At 29.7% G+C, this 25832-nt stretch overlaps 1 protein-coding gene across 7 annotated transcripts in view; it reads right to left on the bottom strand.

The window, feature by feature from the left end:
- Window positions 1-25832, bottom strand: part of LOC126750197 (uncharacterized) — an 86442-nt gene that overhangs the window by 16070 nt on the left and 44540 nt on the right. For 5 of the 7 annotated variants that reach the window (XM_050459765.1, XM_050459751.1, XM_050459742.1 and 2 more), the window contains 4 exons: window positions 25589-25735; window positions 25416-25463; window positions 7352-7436; window positions 6926-7108 (listed from right to left, as the gene is read on the bottom strand). In XM_050459765.1, the coding sequence (XP_050315722.1) occupies window positions 6926-7108; window positions 7352-7436; window positions 25416-25463; window positions 25589-25735 (463 nt within the window). The remainder of the gene's footprint in view (window positions 1-6925; window positions 7109-7351; window positions 7437-25415; window positions 25464-25588; window positions 25736-25832) is intronic. The other 2 variants (XM_050459758.1, XM_050459774.1) reach the window with 1 other exon arrangement.

Raw genomic sequence — 25832 nt, forward strand, 5'->3', positions numbered from 1 at the left:
TGTACCTCTTTTTCATAAGGATCCATTTTTCCGTAAAAACAAACAAACCAAAATAATTAATAAAAATAAAACTTACCAAAAGGAACGCGTTGGGTCTGCGAGACCGAAATTAACTATAAAATTGTTCTCACTTGACTGGGCCAAAACTACTAATAAATGCCTAGCGGAGCGGTGCAGCACTAAAAGGTACTAGAGCGCGCACTAATTGGCGAGCTTTTTTTTTCAGAATTACAGAAACAAATATTTTTGTCTGGGTCTATTAGACCCGACGCGTTTACTGTAGGGTTAAATATTGGGCGATACTCTCCTTGGTGCGTTTAATCCCCGCCGCTCTCCCGTTCTGGATTAATTTTCTTTATTATTATTATTTGTTTCCTTTGATTTATTTTATATAAGTTAATTATTTGTAAGGGTAATTTCGTCTGTACCAACAGATTAACAGTTTTTATAATCGAGACTTAATCCTTTTTGTCAACATTTTAATTAGGTTTATAACTGTATTTTATAATTTTATATATGGGCAAATAAAACATTTGGAAAAAAAACCTCCAAGGGTTCAAACTTGGTGTCCAAGTCCTCTACAGTAATAATGTTTTTATACCTATTGTTTATCTGCTTTATCTGAAGAGAATTATTGCTATTATTATTATTATTATTGAGACGAAGTGGGGAAGTAGGTGGGAAGTAGGTTTAAATTTCTCCATAATTTTGCAGTAAATGTATCGATTAATATATTTTGGAGTACATTTTGCATTGAAATTTTTCATCATTGTATAAATCAATTTATGGTAGTTTTTGCTTCCGTTATTTTCTAAGAATGCTTATAGTAAGCTCCTTAAGGTTTAGCTTCAGAGGTGTTTAGGCACTTTTTATTAGCCCCAGTTTTATATGTAAAAAAGGGAGGAAATTACTTTTTTTCTTAGCAAAAAATCTTGTGTTTTTAAGAGATATTGTCCAAAGTTTCATATGCATTTTGGTAATACGTAACATTACCTGAGTACAAGTATATAATTCCAAATAACCGCTTTCCCTGTAGACATGAAGCGACAAGTTCCGATTTTTATGTTAATAAATTGCGATCACGACGATTTGTTAGCTCCAATTTCTGATTCGCTGTTCTTAGAAAACTACTGTCATTTGAAATCAAAGATGTGATTTCTTGACAATTGAGTGACTCTGCTTTTAGTGTTGGTGGTTCACGTTTCGTGCACTAATGCTCTTTCAAGCACATTAGACACCTTCGCCACATTTTCCTCCTCAAATTATAGTCAGGAAAAAACATCAATCAGTCACATGATATGTAGGATTCCTCCATTTAAATGACACCAAAAGATAAGTATGACTGATTAAAGGTCCACGTTTTTTTTACATTTCTTGCTTCGAAATCAAAATATTGCTCGTAATCTGCTAAGATATATGACATCAGCTTTTTAGGGGCACTTTTTTTGTATATATATATATATATATATATATATACGCACTAGATAAGCTCTGTTTTAATTTTTTCTGTAAGCTCGGTCTTGCATAAACCTTTTCTTTTATGCAACCCCAGTAAAAAAAATCGAGAAGGTTTAGGTCTGGAGACCTGGGAGGCCATAAAATTGGACCAAGTCGGCCGATCCATCTGTTGGGGTATGTTTGGTTTAAATACCGACAAACTTCATGGGAATAATGTGCCGGGCAACCATCATTTTGGAACCGCATTATTCGGCGACTGGCCAAAGAAACATCTTCTAAAAGAATTGGTAGATTGTTTCGACAAAAATCTAAATAAGCCTGCCAGTTCAAATTTTCTGGTAATTCGAATGGGCCAATTACACGTCCGTCCAAGATACCGGTCCACAAGTTTACTTTAAATCGGTACTGTGACCTTTCTTCTCGAATAGAGTGGGGATTTTCCAACGCATAAGTGTGCAAATTGTGCATGTTCATAAAGCCATCCTTTTTGAATGCACTCTCATCCGACCACAGTATATTATTTAAAAAATTCGGATCCTCTTGATTTTTTTGCAACATTCTGCGGCAAAATTGTAGGTGTGGTTCGTAGTCTCGAGGCAATAGGCTTTGCACTCGTCGAACATGATAAGGGTGATATTGAAATTGCCTAGTGATGTCGTTTACTACCGATTTCGGTATCCCTGTTCTTCTTTCGATTGCTCGTGCCGAAGTAGTCGGATCATTTTCAATTTCTTCTAAAACTTGATCAACATAATCAATACGAGGTCTTTCCTCTCGAACAGAAGCATGAGACATTCTGCCTTAAAAAAATAAAAATAAGTAATACTTTATTTTAGAATAGATTTCTTATTAAATTTTTTAGCTGTTTAGTATAATGTTTGTCTTTTATCAGTAAAATGGCTATTCAGTGTTGCATAGCTAAAAAGAGATTCTAAAAAATATCTATTTTTAAGGCGTGACAATCGAAAATCTGATCCAAAAGTAGGATTTTGGTGACTTCCACTAAAGTGCCAATATCTCGAAAACCATCGATTTTTTACAAAGGTCATTTTATGTTTTTCTGGGTGCTTATGAGTTGCTCCATCAGCCCCTTCAGTATTATCGTTGACTTTTCGGACACCCTGTATAAAGAAAAAAGTAAAAAGAAAGCAACGAGAAAAAGAGTATTATTGGGACCTAAAAAAAGACTTTAAACAAGCGAGTTTATGATTATAGAAAATTACCCTGAATGTCTGGCAAATGTAATCCAGACATACGTTTAATATGTATCTAGCAGCTGTTAAAATCTATCTATTTTCGAATCTATTTCAAATAAACCGCATGCTAAATGCATTAAAAAGCAATATTTTTGTTCAAAGTTTTATTAGTTCGCCCACCCAAATGTCGTCCTCCAATGACACGGTTTTAAAAATAAAATTTATAGTGTCTGTAAACAATAGTATTGAATTTTTAAGATGATGGATTAAACTCATTTATTTTGATATATTAAATGTGTTTTTAAAAATTTATTTTTTTGTTGTAATAATTAAAAGTGTAATTTTTACGTCAAAAAATTGTTGAAGCCACGGCCATATTAAAATGACAAAGACAATTAATTTAAAAAAAAATTTAATGTTGGTCAGGGTAGTGAATACTAGAATGTGAATACTGTAATATTGTATTTTATTGTGTAAACTTTGGTTTAGGGAATAAGAAAACCTTATTTTTTATGGAAAAATGAAAATCCTAATCCTTAGGTTAAGGAAAAATGAAATATTTTCATTTTACCTTAACCTACGACTCCACTGGAAGTATGGACTATTTCCTCCTTATTTTTTATGTTTAGTTTATAATAGTTTAGAATAATTACAAAATGTCAAAGATTTTTGTTTAAAAACTGCACTTTCATTGTAATTTACATACCATTTAGGAGATAATTGGAGAAAATTTTGAGAAAAAATCTCTCATTTAATGGAGCTTTAGGAAATATTATTTTATTTTCAAGGATTACGAATTCGAATTATTTTGATATAATCTTAGAACCCTGTATAGAACCTTAGATTATTCTTACTTTTTTTATATAATGCATTTGAAATAAAAGTCAAGTCATCCCACTTCTTCAGTATTTATAAAAGAGGGGATGAGTTATGAAAAGGGATGAAGAAAGTGAAATTTGAAAATTGTTAAAGAGCTTTTCTACAGAGATCCTCCTCCTATTGCATATATACATTTTCAAAAATTCAAGATATTAATTAGTTCAAGATAATTTTACATCAGAATTTCTGAAGATAAAAGAAATACAAAACCTCATGTACTTATTCACAGTAATTTAAAAATCCGCGTTTGATCAGCTCCTTGAAAAGTTTCAATATTCATTTGAGTTAAAAAAACAGAAATTATATATAGATAGCAAAATTATAAAAAGAGATTTTTAAATTAAATGAGTAAAATTAAAAGACACCCAAATAACATAAACAAGAAACGTTACCGACGTTAACAATCTAAGTCAATCTTATTTCAACTTAATTAGCAACATAAAAAAAAATGTGGGGCTTCAGGTATATTTATTCTTACAATTTATAACAACATACAACTTCATCAATTTTTTTTTCGTCTATAAAGAATAAATACAAAGATTAGCTGCTTGAGTGACGATTGTCTTATAGCTATTGTCTCAATTCATCTCCTAAAGTAGATAGTTAAAAAACTAAAAAGTCTAGACTATGATAATTTTATAAATCGTTGTTATTTATTATGGTTTTATAATTATTAATATTAACGAAGACGATCTACGATATATGTATAGAATATTTCTTATATTATCTGTTGTAACGCTCGTTAGAATCATTCTTAAATATGCTTCGCAAGTTTGGTCTCCTTTTTATCAATGTCATATTCAAGATATCGAAAATGTCCAACAAAAATTTTTGAAATATCTCTGGTTTAAATGTGACAATGTGTATCCGGAGATCGGTTTTCCACATCAAACTTTACTTGACAGATTTTCCATACAACCGCTTATTGTTCGACGTAAATCAGCTGATCTGCATTTTTTATATAAATAGTGGTAAACCACTTGATCGACTCACCAGACTTGTTGGGAATGTTAAACTTTCACCTTCCAATGGTCTTAACAAGAAATCCTCCTACCTTTTACTCAACAAGAGCCAGAACTAATATTTCTATCTTTCTAATTTTCTCCCTTGCGCAGAGCTGGGGATATATATAATGCTGTGCACAGCCAGTGTGACATATTTAGTTGCAGCATTAGAAATATTAAAAATGTAAACTTTGTAGTTTAAGTTCATTAAATTGTTGTCATTATTCATTGTACGTCAGTTTTGTATTTGGATAGTTAATTTTAAGTTGTAATTATGATATTTTTCCCACTAAATAATTGGATTTTGTAATCTGTTTATGTGGTGTAAATAAATAAATAAATAAAAATAATAACCAAGCTTAAATATTTTTACTTTATTTTCGACCTAAATATAATTAAACTTAAGAATATTTATAGCCCAGGTTTTACAAAAAAATGTGCCCCGAGTAATAACTTCATTAAAAAAATAATTATTTTATGAAGAAAAAAATATTTCTTTAACTTTCTAGTTAAACGGAAAATATCAACTATTTATTATGATTTTTTTTCTAGAACGAATTTTGTACAAAAAGCGTAAAAAGTTGTTAAAAAAAATTAACTTTGGGAAACTAGTTTCGGTAAACTGATTTAATTTAATAATTAGTTCTTTAAACATTTTTTTTTATATTTATGCAAGAAGGAGGCAAGCAAGCGGTAAATAAATTTATAATATGGTTCTTCTAAATTTATTTACTTTTTCCAAGAAATGTTTATATAAAAAAAGCTAGAAAGAAAAACGCTATACTTTAATGTTTATTTTAATGCTTAATGAAACTCTTTTTTTATGCGAATTTTGGAAGAAGAAACAAATACAAATATTGATAAAAAATATGAGCGAAAATCTTGTTTTTTTAATTTTTGCCAATCTTGTAAAGTAGTTTTAGCAAAGAAAAAATTTGTGTTTCATTCAACATTATTAATTTTTTAACCTTGAGTTGATTTCAAATTTATATTTAAGTCAAGAAGATGAGGAAAATTGGGACGTTTTAATGCATTAAACATTCATCCCTTATATGATTTCTATTTACTTATTTAATAATTATACAATATATTAATTAATTAATTATACAAAAATACAAAATACATAAGATAATTACATGAATGTAGGAATACATTCATAGGCACGTAGGTAACTTGAAAACCTGAATGTGACTGTTTTTATAGAACACACAAACTATAAATAAATTTATATGATACTAATATATCACTTAATTTAAATAATATATTCAGTATTCCAAACTTGTTGTTATATTATTTCTGCAAAAATTCTTAAATTTTTCCTATTGATGATTTTTCTTACATCTTTTGGAATTAAATTGAATATTTTTATTGCAAGAATATTTATCAAATGCCTATTTAAATTTTATTAACCTTGGGAAATTGTTAGTGCTTGCTCATTTATGTTATTGCGAGTATTATAGATACGTGTTATGTTAGTTCGAGATTTTTATGAACAAAGTAACAAACTTCCAATAGAAAAATTGAGCGGACCAAAAATATCACATAGATATAATAAATTGATTGAATATTGTTTACTTTTCCCTAAAAAGGTTTTTAAAGTGTAATTCTATACCATGCATTTACTGGTTTGAATATACCCTGATATATTCCACCCCCATACAATGTGTGAATTATGTTATCTGTGGTATATTTCTGTTTTTTGTTTTAAATATTTTACTTATTTTATTCTTAATTTAGAAAAATTCCTGTCATTTAGTTAGATAGCTTAGAAAAACTCACTGGAAAAACACTGAGCCCTTTACTCCATTTGAAGATAATACGTTCAATAGTCGATGATTTTTTTTAAATTTTCGTGCTCATAGGGCCAAAAATGATAACATTTTAGACTATTTTAGTTATTGTTTAAAAAAAAAGTTGCAAGTAAAAGTACACTGATCATTAATTTAAATTTATTTTAATCATACGTTTGAAAAAAAAGTAGCGGCAATTTTTTTTAAATGTGTAAATTTCCATTTAATTTGAATCATTTATTTGTGACAAATTTCTAGTTCTATTTCTGCTCTACAAATTTCTTAAGATGAATTAAAAAAAAGTAATATTTGAGTTCTGTAACTTCCACGCAGAGGGAAAAAAGACATGAAGCAAAATAAGCACCATTTTGTTTGGTCTGATTTTAATAGAAGAATTACCATTCTTAAAGATATCTTTAATTTTTTATTGCTCTATATATATATTATTTTTAAAAACGATTTTTTTTTAACTTTCTACCCTTTTTTCCTTTTTAGATCGTAGCAGAGTATATGCCTTCTGTGCCCTCTCTGCTAATTAATGCAAAGTAAATGAACGAACAAAACGGCGATTTTTTAATTACCGAAACAGAAAACTTACCTTCTCCCTCGTGCACCCACTTAACAGATCGCTTCTTCCTGTTAACGTACATCTGCAACCCTTTACTACTCTGATTGCTGATGTCGCTCAAAGAACTGGAAATTCTCTTGGCCAATTCCACTTGGTCTTCTACGGTCGGATGGAAGCCTTTATCGTAGAATGCCGATGAGGCAAACATTTTTCCTTAAAATTTATAAATTCTTAGGATTAGTTAAGGAGTATTTTTAATTATAAATAGTACAAAACTCTGTTTAGAAATTCAAAAAGTATTCCGTAAGACCGAAGGTCAAGTTGATCATAAACCAAAAGTTAAGTACACAAACGCGTGTAACCAGAAATTAGTTTTCTTAGGCCAACTGCTTATTTTCATATTGTACAAGTCGCAGTAAACTTGCCAAATTATTAAATGAAACGAAAATAACTTACTAGTAGACTTTGGCTGGATTTGTTCACCATCTGCTGGAGTGAAGATTTTTTCCAGGTTGATTTGTTTTGGCGCGGCATTTTCATCCTGGAATTAACAGAGAAATAAATATACCAAAATACATGGTCCTGCAACAATGCGTCGGTCTGCCATAAAGCGTAAAAATTAAGTGAACATTTTCTAATCTCTTAATTTTTTTCTGGAATGTGATAGCGTATGCCTGGAAAAAATTGAAATATATAAGGTGCTTTAAAAAAGTGGCGTCTTTTTAAAATGGAGTGCTATTCTTTTTATTTCATATTTGGGACCACCTTAGGCTACTTAGTATACGTCCTAAATATGGGAGTTTGACTGCAATATTAAAAGAAAAATAAACAAATCACTGGATTCTTTAATTTCATTTTGACATCAAAAATGTTAATTTAATATAAATATTAGGTTAAATTCAGATTATAGAAGATTAGAGGATTACTTTGATTTAAATAATTTCTTTTTGTCATATAGTTATCATTTCAATTTTACGAATTTTAAAGCTTCATTTCTTGCTTTTTTTCAAATGCAACACCCTATATATTTCTTATTCATTTAATAAAGAATTAATAAATAAACAATTTTATTATGTAAATAAACTTTAGCTACCTGCAGTCGTTTTTAAAATATCCACGATAATAATTAAACAAGCATATTAATCTCGTATTCTCTGCTCCATGTCTACTGCTATTACAGGTGGATTTCTATAAACAGCTTCTTTTATAAAATCTCATAAAAAAATCTAATTTTGTTAAGTCAGGTGATCTGGCTGGCCATTAATTAGGCCTATTCCTTCCAATCTATTTTCCTTCAAAGGTCACATTCAAATGTTCAGTTTCAAAATATCTTGTTAAAACCACATTCGGTTTCTAGTAATTTAATGAGCATTCACATTATGCTGATAGTCAATCTGCCGCATGAAATGCGGGTTTTCAGATGAATAATAGTGAAAGTTATGTCTATTATCTGATCTATTTTTATGAAATCTTTCTTCAGTCTTATACTGATCCATTTTTATGAAATCTTGCCTTATCTGTAAATAGGGCGTAGTAAGAAAATAGGGGTTGCTTTCTTATTTATTTCTGCTCCAAGTACAAATTTCAAGTAGGTTTTGTATATCCCTATCAAAAAGTGCTTGATGTTCATGGATGTGGTATGGATGAAAATGATTTCTTTTTAAAATCCATTGCACTAATCTTTCACTCATTCCAACTGCTCTTCCGATATTTGCTTGCCTTAGGTGAGGATCTTCGGTTATCGTTAATAGCACATTTAACTCTTGCTCCTGAGCCTTATTCTTTCTATCTTTGGGTAACAAATATTCATTGTCTTCACGAATTTCGCTAATAACCTTTTAAAAGATTTTTAATCTGGAAATCTTCTATCAGGATAACGCTCCCCATACATATGAGAGGCTAACTGGCAATTCTTTTCATATTCACCCAACACAAATATCATCTCAACAAATTCAACCTTGTTAAAATGCATTTAAGATGCAAATTCGTTTAGAAATATTTTGAACAAAATTCCTTCAGAAATATAGTTACGGAAATTCAAATAACTGAATACTTAGTTGATAATATCCACATAAAAATAGTATTATCAAAAATGTCACAGAAATATGTAAATAATTTGTTTAGAATATATGTTGAAATATTTTGCTTGGTAACAAAAAAATACTATTAAAATATCTATTTTGTTTAGAATGCAGATTTCCTGGTTCTTATTTAAAAAAAGCGAGAAATGAAGCTTTGAAATTCGTAAAAGTTGAATGATAACTACAGACACTCTGTATAAGAAAGAAAGAAACTATTTACATCAAACTAATCCTCCATTCTTCTAGAATCCGAATTTGGCCTAATATTGACATTAAACTAAGATTTCTGATGTCAAGATGAAATAAGATGAAGTACTGATTTTTAATTTAAAAAAAAAAAAAATATTGCCGTCAAATTGCGCATGACAAAGTAGCCTAAGGTGGTCCCATAAGTAAAATAAAAAGCATGGCACTCCATTTTGAAAAAAAAATGCCGCTTATATCTTTTTTGAAGCACCTTGTATATTTCAAAATATTTTCCATACATCATATCTCAAAAAAATGTTGGGACGTTAGACAATGTTAACCCCTTTTTTTTTGGTTTATGGAAGACCGACCCACTATTGCAGGACCCTGTATAGTAGTAAAGATCAAAGGAGGATGAGTCTAAATATAGGAATATCTCAAACAAAAAAAAATTATAAAGCACTGTGTATTGTAATAATTATTTTATACAAAATCACTTTTGTGTTCGCTCTAATAGATTCGCAATTCCAGATATTAAGCACCTCTCTGAATTTGTTGGGTCTTGTGCTTGACTACAATTCTTTCATATGAGAATTTTAATCATGACCGTGGACAGCGCTTTCGATATGGGATCCCCAAAAGTACTAGGTCTTTCTATTTATCTGAATAATTTGTCTGATTTTACATCATAAAAATGGGCAAAAATGAATTTTATTTGCAATGTCGCAACTTCGCTGAAATCTTTAATCTGGGGACCCGGATGTTGTGAGAACTGTCGACGAGCTCAATAATTAGATCCTAGAATGGTTTATATCAAATAGATTTATCCTTGATAATAGAAAGATGTAGAATTTAAACTTTTCTTTGAACAGGGTTTAATCTGATCTTCCATAAGATGAGTCTGTCAGATTTCTAGGTGTCTCGCTCGAGTTTCACCTGGGAGGCATGTGTGACAACTGTTCTCCAGTAAACTAATTTTACGACTACATAGAAGATGCATTCTTGTTTTTACTCTTGATATCTGCTTGTAGCAGCTTGAACTTCAGCCAACAATTCACACGAAGACGATACCTTACTTGCAACAGTCATAATATTGTAACGAAATTCGGGAACACACTTTTATTGTCAACGTCAAAAACACTAACCTAACCGGCCTTGACTGTCGTTTAATTGTTTCCAAGGTAAAAACTGACTAAACAGTTAAAACTGAACGAAATGTCACGAAGCGCGTCCTTTGTAAAGCCCAATGAAAGAGTTTCGAAATATTTGGAATTATCTTCATTGTTTTTGCAATGCATTAGGAGAATACTGACAGTCAAAGCAAGCAAGTATATAAATTTTAGAAAATTAAAACTACAGGGATTTATAGAGTAAGGGCGACAAATATGCAATAGGTCAGTAATATGGAAAACCAGAAAACCAGAAAAAGTAGCAAGCGCCCTCTATTAATTGCACGTTGAAAGTGTCGAAGTGCATTCATCTAAGGTTTTTTTGATGTCTCTAGTTTGTTTTGTTGGCTCACCATAGACAGTCGTTTTTTTTGCGGCATCATAAAAGTTTTGCAGATCTTGCTGTTTTCGTGTGTTAGCGATAAAATACTTATTTTTTATTTAAACTGTTGTGCATTTGTGACAGTTCAAACATCATAGATTACAATAGTTTTTAGGTAAGTTTGTTTTTTAACATAGAAATATTTTTTTTGAATATTATAAAATTAGGTTATGAGGGTCAATAATATAGAATTTTTTGAGCCACAAATATGGAATAGTATTCCATATTAGTATCCCATTAAGAATACTAAAATAGTGATAATTTGTTGCTATAAAAGCATTTCTAAATTTGCTTTTATACTAAATAATATATCAATAATAATTATTGTAACTAAAAAAGTAATAAACAGAAGGGAGGCCATTGTAAACCTATTAAATCTTATGCTTGTACTCTGCGTTAGAAACCTCAATTTTTATACGATGAAATAGAACTATGTGTTTTTTTTTAAATTTCAGTATGGCGTCAAAGGGTAGTCGAAAAAGAAAATGTTACGAAAAAAATGATATGGTACAAGCAATTTGTGCTGTTAAGGAACAGAAAATGGGGTACCTGCAGGCAGCCAAAACTTACAATGTTCCCAGAACAACCCTTTTTAGACACTGTCAGAAAAACGAAGATCCAGATATCTCTGCTGAAACAAAACTAGGTCGACCAACAGTGCTTACAAAAGAACTAGAAGATGAACTTATAAGGTACTTACTTCATATGGAAAGTAAGTATTTTGGTTTAACCAGAAACGACATAAGGAATATGGCATATCAGCTTGCTGTTAAAAATAATCTGCCAAATCCTTTTGGCAAAGAAACAGTTGGAAAAGGCTGGCTTAGGCTGTTTATGAGACGGCGCTCAGATACATTGTCATTTAGAAGACCTACAGGCACATCTTTTGCTAGAGCCAAGGGCTTTTCCAAAGAAAACGTTTAGTAATTTTTTACTATCTTAACGAATGAATATGAAAAACAAAACTATTCAGCAGACCGCGTTATTAACGTTGACGAGAGTGGTCTCTCTATAGTGCCTTTAAAGATACCAGAAGTAATTGCACGTAAAGGTAAACGACAAATTGGTAGCAAGTTCGAATGTCATCCATCAGGGTGGACACAAAATAACATTTTTACAAAATGGTTTGAACACTTTGTAGCGACAGTAAAGTCTACACCTGCATCTCCAGTTATGCTCGTATTAGGCGGTCATAACTCGCATACTCGCAATATTGATGTCATTAATATTGCCCGAGAAAATAATGTTACGATTGTGTGCTTACCGCCACTTCTTGGCAAATCTTTTATGGGACCATTCAAAGCTCATTACAGTGAGGAGATAAGAACGTGGGTATGACAAAATGCCAGACCAGTAACTGCATTTGATGTGATGGAAATTTTCGGCAAGGCTTATTTAAGAGTTCAGAGTGGTGAGATTGCTGTTAATGGTTTTAAAGCCACCGGAATTTTTCCCCTTGAATCCAAATATCTTTCGTGAATCTGACTTTCTTGCCTCCGAAACTATCGAAAAAGATGAAGTTGATGCTGTTGTCCCTCTTCCAGTACCTCAAGATACTGCAAATCCGACGCCACCAATAAATATTGTAACTTCTGAGATGGTCTTGCATCCCAATCATTTGTAAAAAAACCAGCAACGGAAAACAAGGACGAAAAGCAGGGAAAGCTGCCGTAATAGCTACGTCACCTTACAAAACAGAAACTTCAAGTTAAAAAACAAATTGGGCAGAGTAAAGTAAGCTTGAGTGATTCCGATACTCCCAGCACGTCAACAGCCATCTCATCAAGAAGTCAAGCTAAGAGTAGGACAAAAAATTTGGGATAGAGCTAAGAAAAATCAACTAGCTTTTCTAAAGAAGACTTTGTGGCAGATGATGACCCAGATGAATCATTATGTACTGGCGAAACTGGTGAAAAAGTTCCGGATGTTTCTGATAATCCAGAGTGCTTGTTTTATGGTGGAAAGTTTTTGGAAAGCAAAAAATCCGAGAAACAGTGGATACAGTGCAAATCCTGCAACTCATAGTGTCATTTGCAATGTACCACATATGTATCTGGCATTTATATTTGCGATTTCTGCCAATATATTTAGTATTTAGTTTAGTTTTCTAAGTATTCCATATTTGTGACCCTATTTTTAAAAAAGGGAAATATTAATATTTTCGTTTTTTTATTACGATTTTTGAAACGTTTTTATTTTTTACAAATACAAGTTATAATAGCTTAATATAAAAATGTTTTCTAATTACTTTTAATATTTTTGTGTTGAAAAAATAAAAAAGTTCTTATAATTTTGCAGTTTTAAAAAAAGTATTCCATATTTGTCGCCCTTACTCTAATAATATAACTTAAATAACCTAAATTGAGACCAAAATGGGGTCTCAAACAGGATGAACTACTTAAAAACTAAACACTATTGATAAAAATAATAAACCAAATGTAAGTAAAATCCTAAATAAACCCTACGAATCAACTTTAACTACAGAATACTAATAAAATAGTACAAAAACTAGGAGAATGATTAACGTATTTACAATTTCATAATAATATTGTCCCGGTTAATAGACTTGACTTGTCACTGACTGACTATTTTAGGATCTATACTGTATTGCCGGGTTAAGTTCAGAATTTAGGACAACATGTTTTCATATAAGACGTTAAAGAATAATCGTTTTGTGTAATTTGGCCAATAAATAAATAACATAAAAGGAAAAACCACGATTTGCAAGAGGGTTGCAATCGTGGTTGCGAGAGGGGCAAAGATTGCCTTAAAAAAAACATTTTTTTTTCAATAAAAAAAAGCACAAAGAAAAATTGCACTAAGAACCTCTTCTTTACAGCATAAAATGAAACCACCGACATACTTCAAAATGCACATGTTTCTCCTTTTTAGGTGTTAACTTCTTCGATTCTCCCAGCTCCTCCAAATTTCCATTAAAATACGCATCTCTGTAACTTTCAAAAAAATTTTTATCCACGTCCTCAGCGCGCTTTTCAAAAAAAAACTGCTCGTTTCTTCGCGACACTACCGTACAAATCTCACCACCCAAAAACATATTTTTTCAATTTGTCATCCAGCCAAATTATCTAGATTTAGAGCGCTTTTGAAAGGCGCAAAACTATAACCCGCACGCAATTAAAACCAAATGAAAAAACGCAATTTTCAAAAAAAAAGAAAACTTTCGATTTTCGCTAGCCGACTTATCGGTTACTTTGCGGTTAGTATACTGGATGTCGATCACACACATGGGAGGCGAGCGTCTGCTTATGCGAATTTCCCAATTTTTATTTGTTACTTTTGGGATATGATGTAACCTCGCCACAAAATGTTTATTGTAGTTTGACTACGATATCCTGCTTTAAATATAGTTTTTCAATGAATAAATAGTGGTTTATTAGTATGAAACGTCAAAGAAACTATTATTGACTAACCATTAAGTTTTGTTTGACCTTTAGAATATCTCTAATTAAAATTACGGTGAGGTGTAAGAGTTGTCTTCTACAAGCTTTAAGGCCTGGCAAAAACCATTCTCTAAAACTTTCATTTACTCTGTGGCACATCTGATTTTTCATGACATGTTATTATACTTACCAGTCCCACTTTAAAAACCCTCTTAGTCAGACTAGTCAAGAATTCCCTTTTTCCAGGATCGCTAGTGTCACTGGGCTTGAATCCCCTACTGGACTCGATCACTTCAGTGATGCTTTGACTCTTCTGGAGCTGACCAAAAGGTCTTTGCATCCAAGAGGTGGTTGGTGTATTCGGTAGACTGCCAGGTACAAATCTAGTACTACTCGTATTACTTTTTTGCATCGAGTAAGATTTCCGAGACATTGAGTAGGAGGAGGTGTTTTGGGTCGATTTGGTATCGACCACTTTAGAGATAAGGCGCATTTTTGGTTTTGATGATCAGCAGATAGTCAACTTATAAGTCATTTCTGTATTTAAATGTGCATTTTTTTGGATAAAAGTACGTTTTTACTGTGACTTTAGGTTGTTAAGCTTAACTGAGGAATAAAAGAATTAAAAAAAAGATCTTACAACGATATATATTTATGTTTTCAATGGTTTTTATTCAGGAAAACTAAGTTTAGAGTCTGATGAATTACCTCATCGAAATACATCACTCTTAAAACAAGATTGGCGATTGGTTTTAAGTTTAAGAGACAAGACAAGTTTAAGAGAATATCTTCCTTATTAACCATTCACTATACTTCAAAAATGGACTTCTTTAACAAAATTTTACAAAGACTTTTCGTCTAAAAATCAAAGTCTTGCGATGCCTGTGATGTCAATCTTGATTTATGGTTTGAAATTATGGTCTGAATTATTGCATATATAGAAATGGATTATTATCGGACGAACAGTATAAGGCTGAAACAATAATCCTTATTTTGCTGTGGACTCGAACAATTGTAAATCACTTATCTTTGTTCAAAATGTATAATTATAAAGTTATGAAAAGTGACAATAAAACAGTACTGGTTAAACGTTTGAGCAGCTCAGTTTATCGAATGAATATAAAAAAGGTTGATAAACCAACAAGGAGAATAAAAAGAAATTGAAATTCAATGAGCACATTTGAAGAAAGCCACCATAGAAGAGTTAATTATTACTGTGTAATGTTGTATAATGAGTGCCATTAGTAGTTTAGAAAAGAACCATATATAATGATACCATTAAATTGAGTAAATGAGAATAATTCTTCGATGAAGGGCTGGAGCATCTTTTGGTTCTGGAGATGTCTTTTCAGCTCAATATATGGATTTTGCCTACTCCCCAATAAGTAGGGTATGACCTTTGCACGTCATGATACTCTGATTTTAAATTCTATTTGAATGGAATTTTTAAGAAATCTTCCTCTCTTTCTCTATCTTTCTAAGGAAATTAAAAACAAACTCAAAATTGATAGGATATATTCTCCAAAGTCCAAAAAAAAGCCTGAAAGATACATGAAAATTTCAACACAATGATTGAGCTACCTGAACCTGAATAGTAGAAATATACTATATGTCCTGAAAGTAGTCTCTTCCAGGTAGTTGAAATAAAAAGAGGCCTAAACATAAGAAAGCTTAAAAAATATTGGCTAACGAGATGAGACTCAGAATATAAAGAATTAATAAGGAGTATCTGTCTTTCGTTCTGAGATAGAACAGACTCAACATAAATATTTTGAAGAATAACTGCTTAGAATTAGTAAAATATTTCCATCTTTTCCAGGCAGTTAAAATATTACTAAGTTTCCTGGATCCAAGATCATTAAACCAGTTTCTTAATTACCTTTATTTATTAATGAACGTTCAATCTTATAAGTAGAAGGTCTGCTATAGGAGCTGTAGGTACATAGATTTCGAAATTCTTTGAGATCCACGGATAATACTGATGCTACGATACTTCTTAAAATTCAAGAATATGATATAATAAAGGATATTTGAGATCAGGAAGTTAAAATGCTTTAAAAATAGTGTGAAAAATTAAATAGAAAAGATAGAAAAGTATTGAAAAAGGCCACCGAAGAAAAACAAGAAGTAATAGAAAAAAATAAAAAGCTAGAAAGGTTGCTGACTAAAAATCTCGTGAAACGAGATCAGAATAAATAATGAAGAGTACTGATAAGTTAAAAAATGTCAGAACTATGGTAAGAAAAGGGAACCTATGCAGAAGATTATCATTCTATTGCTTTGTATATTAATTATAATTAAAGACTAAGGTATTGGAATGAATAGAAAACAAGGAAGAAAAATGCGAGTATATATACATTGCATACCAAAAGTTATCTCTAAGTTCATTTAAAATTTAGGGGTGTGTTCGAAAAAAAGTGTTTGGACCCGTCGATTTTTATTTCAAGTTGCGTATTTTTGTACGTGATGTTTGTATATACAGGGTTGCTGAAAAATAAATTACGACTATCAACTTCATTTTTTCAAATGAAAGCACCTTTTTTATTTCATCTTTGAACTTCACGTGGAATTCTACGTATGTTTCATGCATCAGGTCCTATACCTAAAGTCAACAGTTATCGAAAAAAAGACGATTCAATAAACAAATAAAAAAAGAACAAAAATTAAGTTAAATGTTCAAAATGGTTGCCATTCACGGCTTGACAATCTCCTAGGCGATCAATAAAGTCTAGTTGCACATTTTCAATCATTTTCAAGTTACTAGATTATTTGGCCTATTAACAAATACCTTCGACTTGAGGTATCCCCACAAAAAAAAGTCCATTGGTGTTAGGTCAGGTGACCTAGCAGGCCATTCGATGGGTCCTCTCCTTTCTATCCACCGATTGGGAAAGGTTTCATCCAAAAATGTATGCACAGTGGCAGCAGAGTCCAATGGATTTGGAAATAAAGCTAGTAATGCTGGAACTAATTCAAATTGGAGAAAATCGAGATACACTTGTCCGGTTAAAGTCTGTTCAAAGAAAAAGGGATCTATTACTCTTCCGCGCACTATTCCACACCACACATTTAGTTTTTGAGGGTACTGGGTGTTTACCTCCATCATTCAATGCGGATTTTCTGTTGCCCAATATCGACAACTTTGTCTGTTCACACTACCATTCAAATAGAACGTGGCTTCATCAGAAAAAATAATATTTGTTACTAAATTATTATTTAGATTGCACATGTTTTGTAAGCATTCACAAAACTCATTTCGCCTATCGAAATCGTCATCAAATAACTCTTGCACAAGAATAACTTTGTAGGGGTGATATTTGTGCTTTTTAACTATTCGGTGAACTATAGATTTCGCCATGTGTAAATTTGCTCCAATCTGCGACAGAGGAGTGTATGGATTTTCTTCCAAAGAAAGCAAAACGTCAAGTTGTTCATTTTCATCTCGAGCAGGATGACCAGATTTCGGCAGATCTCTAAAATGACCGAATTCTCTAAATTTAGCCTCTATTCTACTCACAACCTTTTGACATATCGGAGAACGATCAGGATGGATTTCATTGAATAATTGAGCAGCTTCTCTTTGAGTACGTGTTCTATCACCAAACCCAGCCATACACAGAATTTCTATTTTTTCTCGTTCCGTTGACTTTACCATTGTGAAACCGCAACTTTGCTCGTACACTTCACACTTGACAATATCTGTTGTCTGGCGTACAACTGTCATACAGTTTCTATGAAAATACACGGTCACCAGCCAACAATAAAAAAACACGAATGAATGGAATTTTGCTCTGTATAAAAATTCTCAGAGATAAGGTGACTCGTAAGGTGAACTACAATAATAATGTTTGGTCGTCTTTTTTTCGATAACTGTTGACTTTAGGTATAGGACATGATGCATGAAACATACGTAGAATTCCACGCGAAATTCAAAAATGAAATAAAAAAAGGTGATTTTCATTTGAAGAAATGAAGTTGATGGTCGTAATTTATTTTTGAGCGACCCTGTATATACAAACTTCACGTACAAAAATGCAGAACTTGAAATAAAAATCGACGGGTCCGAGCGTTTTTTTTTCGAACACACCCCTGAATTTTAAATGAATTTAGACATAACTTTTGGGATGCACTGTATATAGAAGAAGGAAATGTATCAAATTTTTTTAGCTTCATAGTGAATACTTTCTCAAACCTTCCTAGGTTAGGTTACTGGTGCTAAGTAGAACTCTCAAGTCAATTCCTATTTTTGGTTTATAAAGTAAGCTTAACAAAGATGAGAATTCGACAAGAATGCCGTTGATAAGTAAGAAATACGATAGTACAGGCAAATTTGGCTCTAATATTATAAAACTCGAAAAATTCATCCATTAAAACTAATATTATAAATTACATTTCATGAATACGCTATTATATTTCATAAGTAATACCCTGTCTATCCTCTCAAGATACGTATCACTAATGACACGTAATCAATAATACGTATCTGGATGAAGGTTTATACCAATTCGAGTTTTTTCTCTAACAAAGAATCTGTATCTCTGAAAGATCAACAGTATTTTGAGAAGAGTGCTTTTTCTTAGTTAAATATAATTTTTCATAACATATGGTGCTATACATAGGGTGACTTTTCGGATATGACCTTGTCATGTTTCTCAAATTCTCAAAATTTTGTTTAGGCTTGTCAAAGGCCTAAAATAAAAGAAATATGTGCATAAGTAAAGTTACTATCAGTATTATTCATATAGTTGATTTGTAATTACAATATAATTATAAATTTAGAAGTCTAAAAAAAATATAGTTCGTTAAATTTTGAGAGTAAAATTTAAGAACATTTTATAGGTCGCTATACAGGATGCTATACATAACATATGGTGAAGTAAATTTCTATGGCATAGATACCTACTTAGACTAAGAGCTATGAAGTAACAGAAGTACTCTTTATCATTTTTTTTGAATGAAGATACATAAACATAATTTCTCATAGGAAGTATGATATGTTCTATGCAGATGATATTAGTTTTTAGACGTTATTAATTTCTAAAATTCATGGTTAAGGCATCTGAATGAAAAAGCCTGAAAACCCGAATAAGACAAAAAAGACTTGCTACTACATTCAATTCTGCAGTGTGTTAGTGAAGATTAAAACTGCATTAATTATTTTCACGAATCTACCAAGTGGTAAGAAGCAGGTACTATCCGTAAACTATTGCTTAAATTAATGTTTCTGAAGAATATTCCTTTACTATTTAAATAGCTTGCATTAAAACAAACGATGTCTTACTCATATATATCTTTTGACATTAAACTTGGATTAAATTGTAACTCTCTGGGCATCTAAATATAAATTCTTCTCTTATGTACTATTTTAAGCTACTGTAGTGCACTGCGGGGTCATAAACTGTTTAAGACAAAACGCGTATGCTTGTAAGTAGTTTTGTTATGGTTATCCAGAGTGTTAGATATACATGTTAAGAAACATTATCTACTACTAGCGGTGCAGTCGAGAATTAGCCATAAATTGTTTTAATTGATTAAAAACAAAATAAATTTATACATCAGAGCTAACAACTCATATTTTCTTACTTAAAAATGAACTATTAGCCAATAAACAAAATTATTTTTAGCACACGTTTCCCTGGATTTATATATGCCTCGGTTCGTTTTGTTTTCAGACATATATATTTATATATCTTTGAAACTTAAGAGTTTAATATAAAAATATATATTTTCAATCATTGATAGTATTTTTCACGAAAATCCTGAAGTTAACACAGTTAAAATTTATGCTAATATGGCTTACTCGTCCTACAGCAGTGCAATAAAAATCACAATATTATTATTTTTTTCATGTCACAATAAAACCGAAATCTTTTAACCCAAAAATAGCACACCAACCACTTTCGCGCACACTATAGCCGAAGAAAAAATGTGGGACAGTTAAAGTCAAGTGCCGGCGACACAAATCGTGTATATAACAATGTACCAGGGTCCAGAAATAATCTAAACCGAACACCTTACGTACATTTTGGCCTGGTTCTGGATCGACTCCAATAAAATCGAAAACGATTAACGTAGTACAAAATGATCTGTGTTGGATAAGGAACAAGTCTATATACATGCAGTAGCGTAGGATGGTGTATGGAATGTTCTAGTTTTTGGAATACTATATAATTTTTTTATAAATTTTCATTTCACGGGTTTATTAAATAGCTTGTCATCTAGGCCACAATATTTTGTTATCTAGGGAAATGTAAGTGAGTACTGAATGTTGGGTTATTGTTTGGTTTATTTTGTGGATAAGACAGCCCTTAAACTGGATGTTAAGGTATTTTAGATACTGGTTAAAACAAAGTTTTTGCCTATACAGAGCCGATAAAATTAATTGTGTAATGGTGCGCAGAAAATTGAGTCTTTTGGGGTTCTGCTAATGCCATTAATTAAAATTTTCCTTATGGAAGAAAACTACCAAAGAAGAGCAAATTGGAAAGTAGAAATAAGAAAGCTAATTACTACTGCTGAATAGGAAACTTACAATTCGAGTTTTCTGTAATTAATTAAAAAGTGAGAAATGCCATTAATTTATCATTCAAAAACGTATGTTTTTTTTTTGGCTGTTTTGGTGGTTAATTTTGTTTTATTATTATAATTTTTTATTTAACTATGGCTACAATTTTAGTTTTGATAATTAATGTGTTTTTATTTAATAAATGAAATCGTGGACAAACAAATTATTTTTTGTTTAAATGAGTATTAATAATTAATCAATATTTATCAGTTAATTTAAATTTAAATTTTTTTACATAATAAATTAAGAACTTAACATAATTAAGTTAATTAAATTTATATAATTTATTGAAATTATTATTCGTTGATTATTTATTAATTTTTTTATAAATATTTTCTCTGTATTTGAATAAGTATTTTTTAAAATATAAAAATTTAAAAATTAAGTATATTTGAAAATTTATAAATAAATGCATAAAATACAAGTAAAATCATGGATAAAAGTTTTGGTTTAATTAAATTGAAATTTTTTATTTCTGGTAAACAAAATTCATAAATAAATAAATAAATTAAATAATAAATCGTGCCAAAGATTTTAGTTTTATTATTTTTTTTTAAATTAATATTTTTAATTTTTAACATTTCTCATCAATACGTTTTTTGTAATAATTTATAATTTTCCCTATATTTATTTAATTTATAAAAATCATTTCCCATTTCTCCCTATTTTCTCTCCTATTTTAATAAGTAAAATTCAGAAATAATAACAAATAAACAAATAAAATCACGGACAAACGTTTTAGTTTAAATATTTTTTTTTGAAAATTATTATTTTTAATATAGATGTATTTACGTTTTTTGCTTAGTAAATTCAAAATTTATTATTGTCATTATTATTAATATTTTTAAATATTATTTAAATTTTTTTTATATTTGTATAATCAAAATTAACAAATACAATTAAAATAAAAATTTCGACAAATAATATGTCTTAAATAAATTATTTTAAATATTTAATTTTTGTCTTTAAATTTTTTATTTTATATTTTTTATAGCTAAAGCAAATTTCTTTTATTCCTATAATTTTTTTTACTAAATAAGTTTATTTAATGTAAATAAAATACTGCTCAAAATGCTTGATTTTATTAATTTAAAAAAAAAAATTAAAAATTTTAAAAAATTAATTTATTTTTAATTATTAATTTTATTGATTAATTTGTTAGTACATAAGATTTACACATTAATAAATTAAATAAAAATAAATTCAATATTGTAAACTTTCTTGTCTTTTAATGCAACATAAAGTCAAATTTATATTTTGTTTATTTTGTAAAATCTCTTTTATATTTTATTTTTAAAATTTGGATATTTATATTAATACTAAAATTTTATAAATAAAAAAATACTTTTATTTTTGTCAAACAAAAACGATTTTTGTAAATTAATAAATTTGTATATAAAATTTACTTTACTACAAAAAACTGAATTAAGACAATAATAAATATTTTACTTATTAGGCAAATCATTTTACACTCCACTGAATTTTCAGGATATTTTGATATTGTGTAATTTTATTTATATAGCTTTGATTTGTATACATTTTTTATTAATAAAAAATAAGATTAAAATTATTACTTACTACTTACTTATTTAACTCTGACAAAGTAATTAACGCGAATGGAATTTAATTAAGTAAACTCGTTTTATTGATAAAATTTAAATTATGTAAAAAATTTATGATGTATGTAATAAAATGTTTGCATATTGATTCAAATTTGATTTTTACACAAAATTAAATATTTTTCAGATACTTAGTATTTCTTTATTAAATAAATAAAATTATAAAAATAAATCAAATTAACAAAAATAAAGAAAAAACAAAAGTATAAAATTTGTACAATTTATCAGGAAGAATGCAAAAATATCATTTTTGCTACATTTTGCTGTTTAAAAATATCAAATCTTCAAAGTTCAAATATTCAGCTAAAAAAAACTTTAAATTAAAATGTGTATAATATATAGATGGAAAGATCTCGTGAAATTTAAGCATATTCATACATTTACTTATTTTTCATCTTTTCTTTCTATCTTTTTATTATTATTAGAGAAAGTATTTATATAAACTGAAAAACTGTGAAAACTATAGATCTTTAAAATTCGCTAAATTACTTCGACTTTGCATAATATATAATAATAATAATAATAATAATAATAAGACGTTTATTAGCCACCAATACAAAAAAAAAGCATAATTACAGAAGGTAATATGATTATATACATGGAATTGAATATTAGAATATTAAACAAAGAGAGCATATTAAAAACAATAGGTTATATAAAGAATTTAGTTAACACAAGTAAGGCAACTAAAAAGCCATGCATTCAGACTTCCAGAAAAGAAGGAAACAACTTCCTGGATTCTGTTAAGGCTTATAATAGAAGAAGTGAGAGAAAAAAAAACAATTCTTATAGACAAACTAAAAAAAACAAATAGGTAGACATATACTTATGAGGGGAAAAAGCAGTATGGGGGAAAAATGGATGAAACGGAATGAAAAAAATCTTCTTTTTTCTTCTTTTTTTTTAAACAGTTAATTTTTGAATAATAAATGTTAATAGAATATTTTACGTTGCATTCAGTTAGTTAGCATGTGCGTAATATTTCATTAAAGAAAGGCATTCAAGAAAAATTAAGTTTGATTTAAAAGAAGAAGCTTGGTTTCTAATTTAAAAGTTTTTTCGGTGACAGTAAAATTAATTATTTTGAACTTATTAATAAAATTTGGTACGACATAAGAAAAGGATCGCTTAAAGAGTTCTTTGCTATGGCAAGGAATTGTTAAAAGATTTTTACGTCTTATATTAAGATTATGCACATCAGTACGATAGGTAAGCTTTTCAAGTAAGTAAAGCGGAGTTTTTGATTTAAGAATTTTGTAAGAAAAACATTAAATATGTAATATTCGTCTATTGTGCATATTTAGACAGCCTGCTTCTTTTAATTTATAAGAAATATATTGCCGTCTTCTTATACCAAATATAAGTCTTAAGACGAGTTTTGAAGTTTTTGAATTCTACCTGAGTCGGAGTTATCGAGACATGGTCCATAAATTGTGTCGCAAAAATTTAACGGTGATAGTACTTAAGCATCACAGTTTAGTTTTTTGATACTTGAGCTTAAAAAATGTCTTTGACGATATATTGTTTTTAAGGCAGAATATCCATTTTTTAGTTTAAGGGTAACATGTTCTTTGAATCTAAATTTATAGTCCACTACTAGTCCAAGATTTTTTGCATAGTTTTTAAAATTTATTATATTGTTATTAAGGTGTACATTTAAATTATTTAAAATATTAGTTCGATGATTGTCACTACAAAAAAGAATAGCTGCTGATTTAGTGGGGTTAATCTTTAAAAGTAATTTTTGAGTTTCTATATTTAAGGTATTTAAATCCTCATTTATATATTGATTAGCTTGGACAACATTAGTGTGATGAAATGAATAAAATAGCTGGGTGTCATCTGCATAGCAATGGTGCTTACAGTGTAAATTTTTTTTAGTAATTTGTTAAGTATAAAGAGTATAAAACAAAGAACCAAGAATGCTACCTTGGGGTTCCCCAGAGGTAACATCCAGTGCATTTGATTTATTGTTATTAAGCACTACTCTTTGTTTTCGATTAAACAAGAAAGAAGACACCAATTCCAACGCAGACTCAGCAAAACCCATATATTCTAATATAGCTAGTAATATTCTGTGATTTACCATGTCAAAGGCTTTAGAAAAATCTAAGAGAACCAACACCGTAGCTTTATTTTTATCAAGTTCCTTAAAAATATCATCAGTCACTTTAGATAAAGCGGTTGCACAACTATACCCCTTACGATACCCAGACTGGTATTTAGGAATTAAATTATTTACATTTAAATATTGAACTATTTGATACTCCATAACTTTTTCTAATATTTTATAGAAAGTACAGATATTGAGTGAACATCATTAAATTCAACAGGATTTTTTATTTTGGGCAAAGGAATAACATTGGCTTCTTTTCATTGATCGGGAAAGCAGTTTTGTTCTAAACATACGTTTATAATATGAGTGAGTGGTTTAATTATGGCAGGACAACAAAGCAAAATCAGGGTAATGTTTAATTGATCAACGCCAAATGCTTTAGATTTAATAGACTTTAAGTAATTTATTAATATATCTTGTGTCACCAAATTTAAATTCAGCCAAATAATTACCTAATATATACCTAATACAATCCAGGCATTCCCACATTCTACACCACTGATAAATTGTATAACACCTTCACATGAATGATTTTATACATTTCTCTAACATATTTTTCTATGTTCCAAGGCAAACGTTGGAAACCTCAAAATAATATATTGTTTAATTTTCCAGTTATTCTTGGAAATCTGGAAATTAACCAGCACAGTAGCCAAGCTGAATAAATTGGAAAATTGCGCGTAATAGTTACAATTTCCTCAATTTAAATGGCATAAGATTTATAATCATGGTGATTTTTTAGATTTTTACGATTAGCATATATAATATTGTCGCTTTAATATTAAACAAATATAGAAGTATCACTTTGATATTTTAAATACACCTTTTTTCAAAAAACATGCTAAAGCTTAAACAACTGCAATTAAAAATAGCCTTAATGGCTCCCGTCTGCAGAGTATTTTTAACTTAACTTAAAAAGTATCAGAAACTATGTCACGTATATTTAAAGTAATAACAAAATATTTTTTTTCGAATTGTGAATATGAAACAAAGTCTCTTACCTGCTCATCGTCTTGATCTCTACACCTCTGCGTTATTTCTTGATTAATCTGAAACATTTAATAAATTATTATTCAAACAGTATTATGAAAATAAGAATTAGTGAGAGAGAAAGAAAGAAAGATGCAACTAAATTTATGACTTTTTGAGGTTTTTTTTGGGAAAAAAATTATACCTGATCGAATCGATATTTGCTTAAAGTACTATCGGGTGGTAACGATTTTGGTCGACATTTAGGCGGTTTCGTAATGGTGGGAACAGTGAAGGACAGTCTGGAAACCCAGCTTTTGTTCTGATCGAGCTGGTCGTTAGAAAAATGATTCTGAAAAACACCACATGCAAGATAGGTAAGGTTGAAATAGACGAGAAGACAACAAGGGTATAATTTTAAGCTACAGATTTGTATTAAGTTTCTTATG

This window comes from Anthonomus grandis, chromosome 1 (assembly GCF_022605725.1).
Source record: "Anthonomus grandis grandis chromosome 1, icAntGran1.3, whole genome shotgun sequence".
In the NCBI taxonomy this organism is placed as follows: Eukaryota; Metazoa; Arthropoda; class Insecta; order Coleoptera; family Curculionidae; genus Anthonomus; species Anthonomus grandis.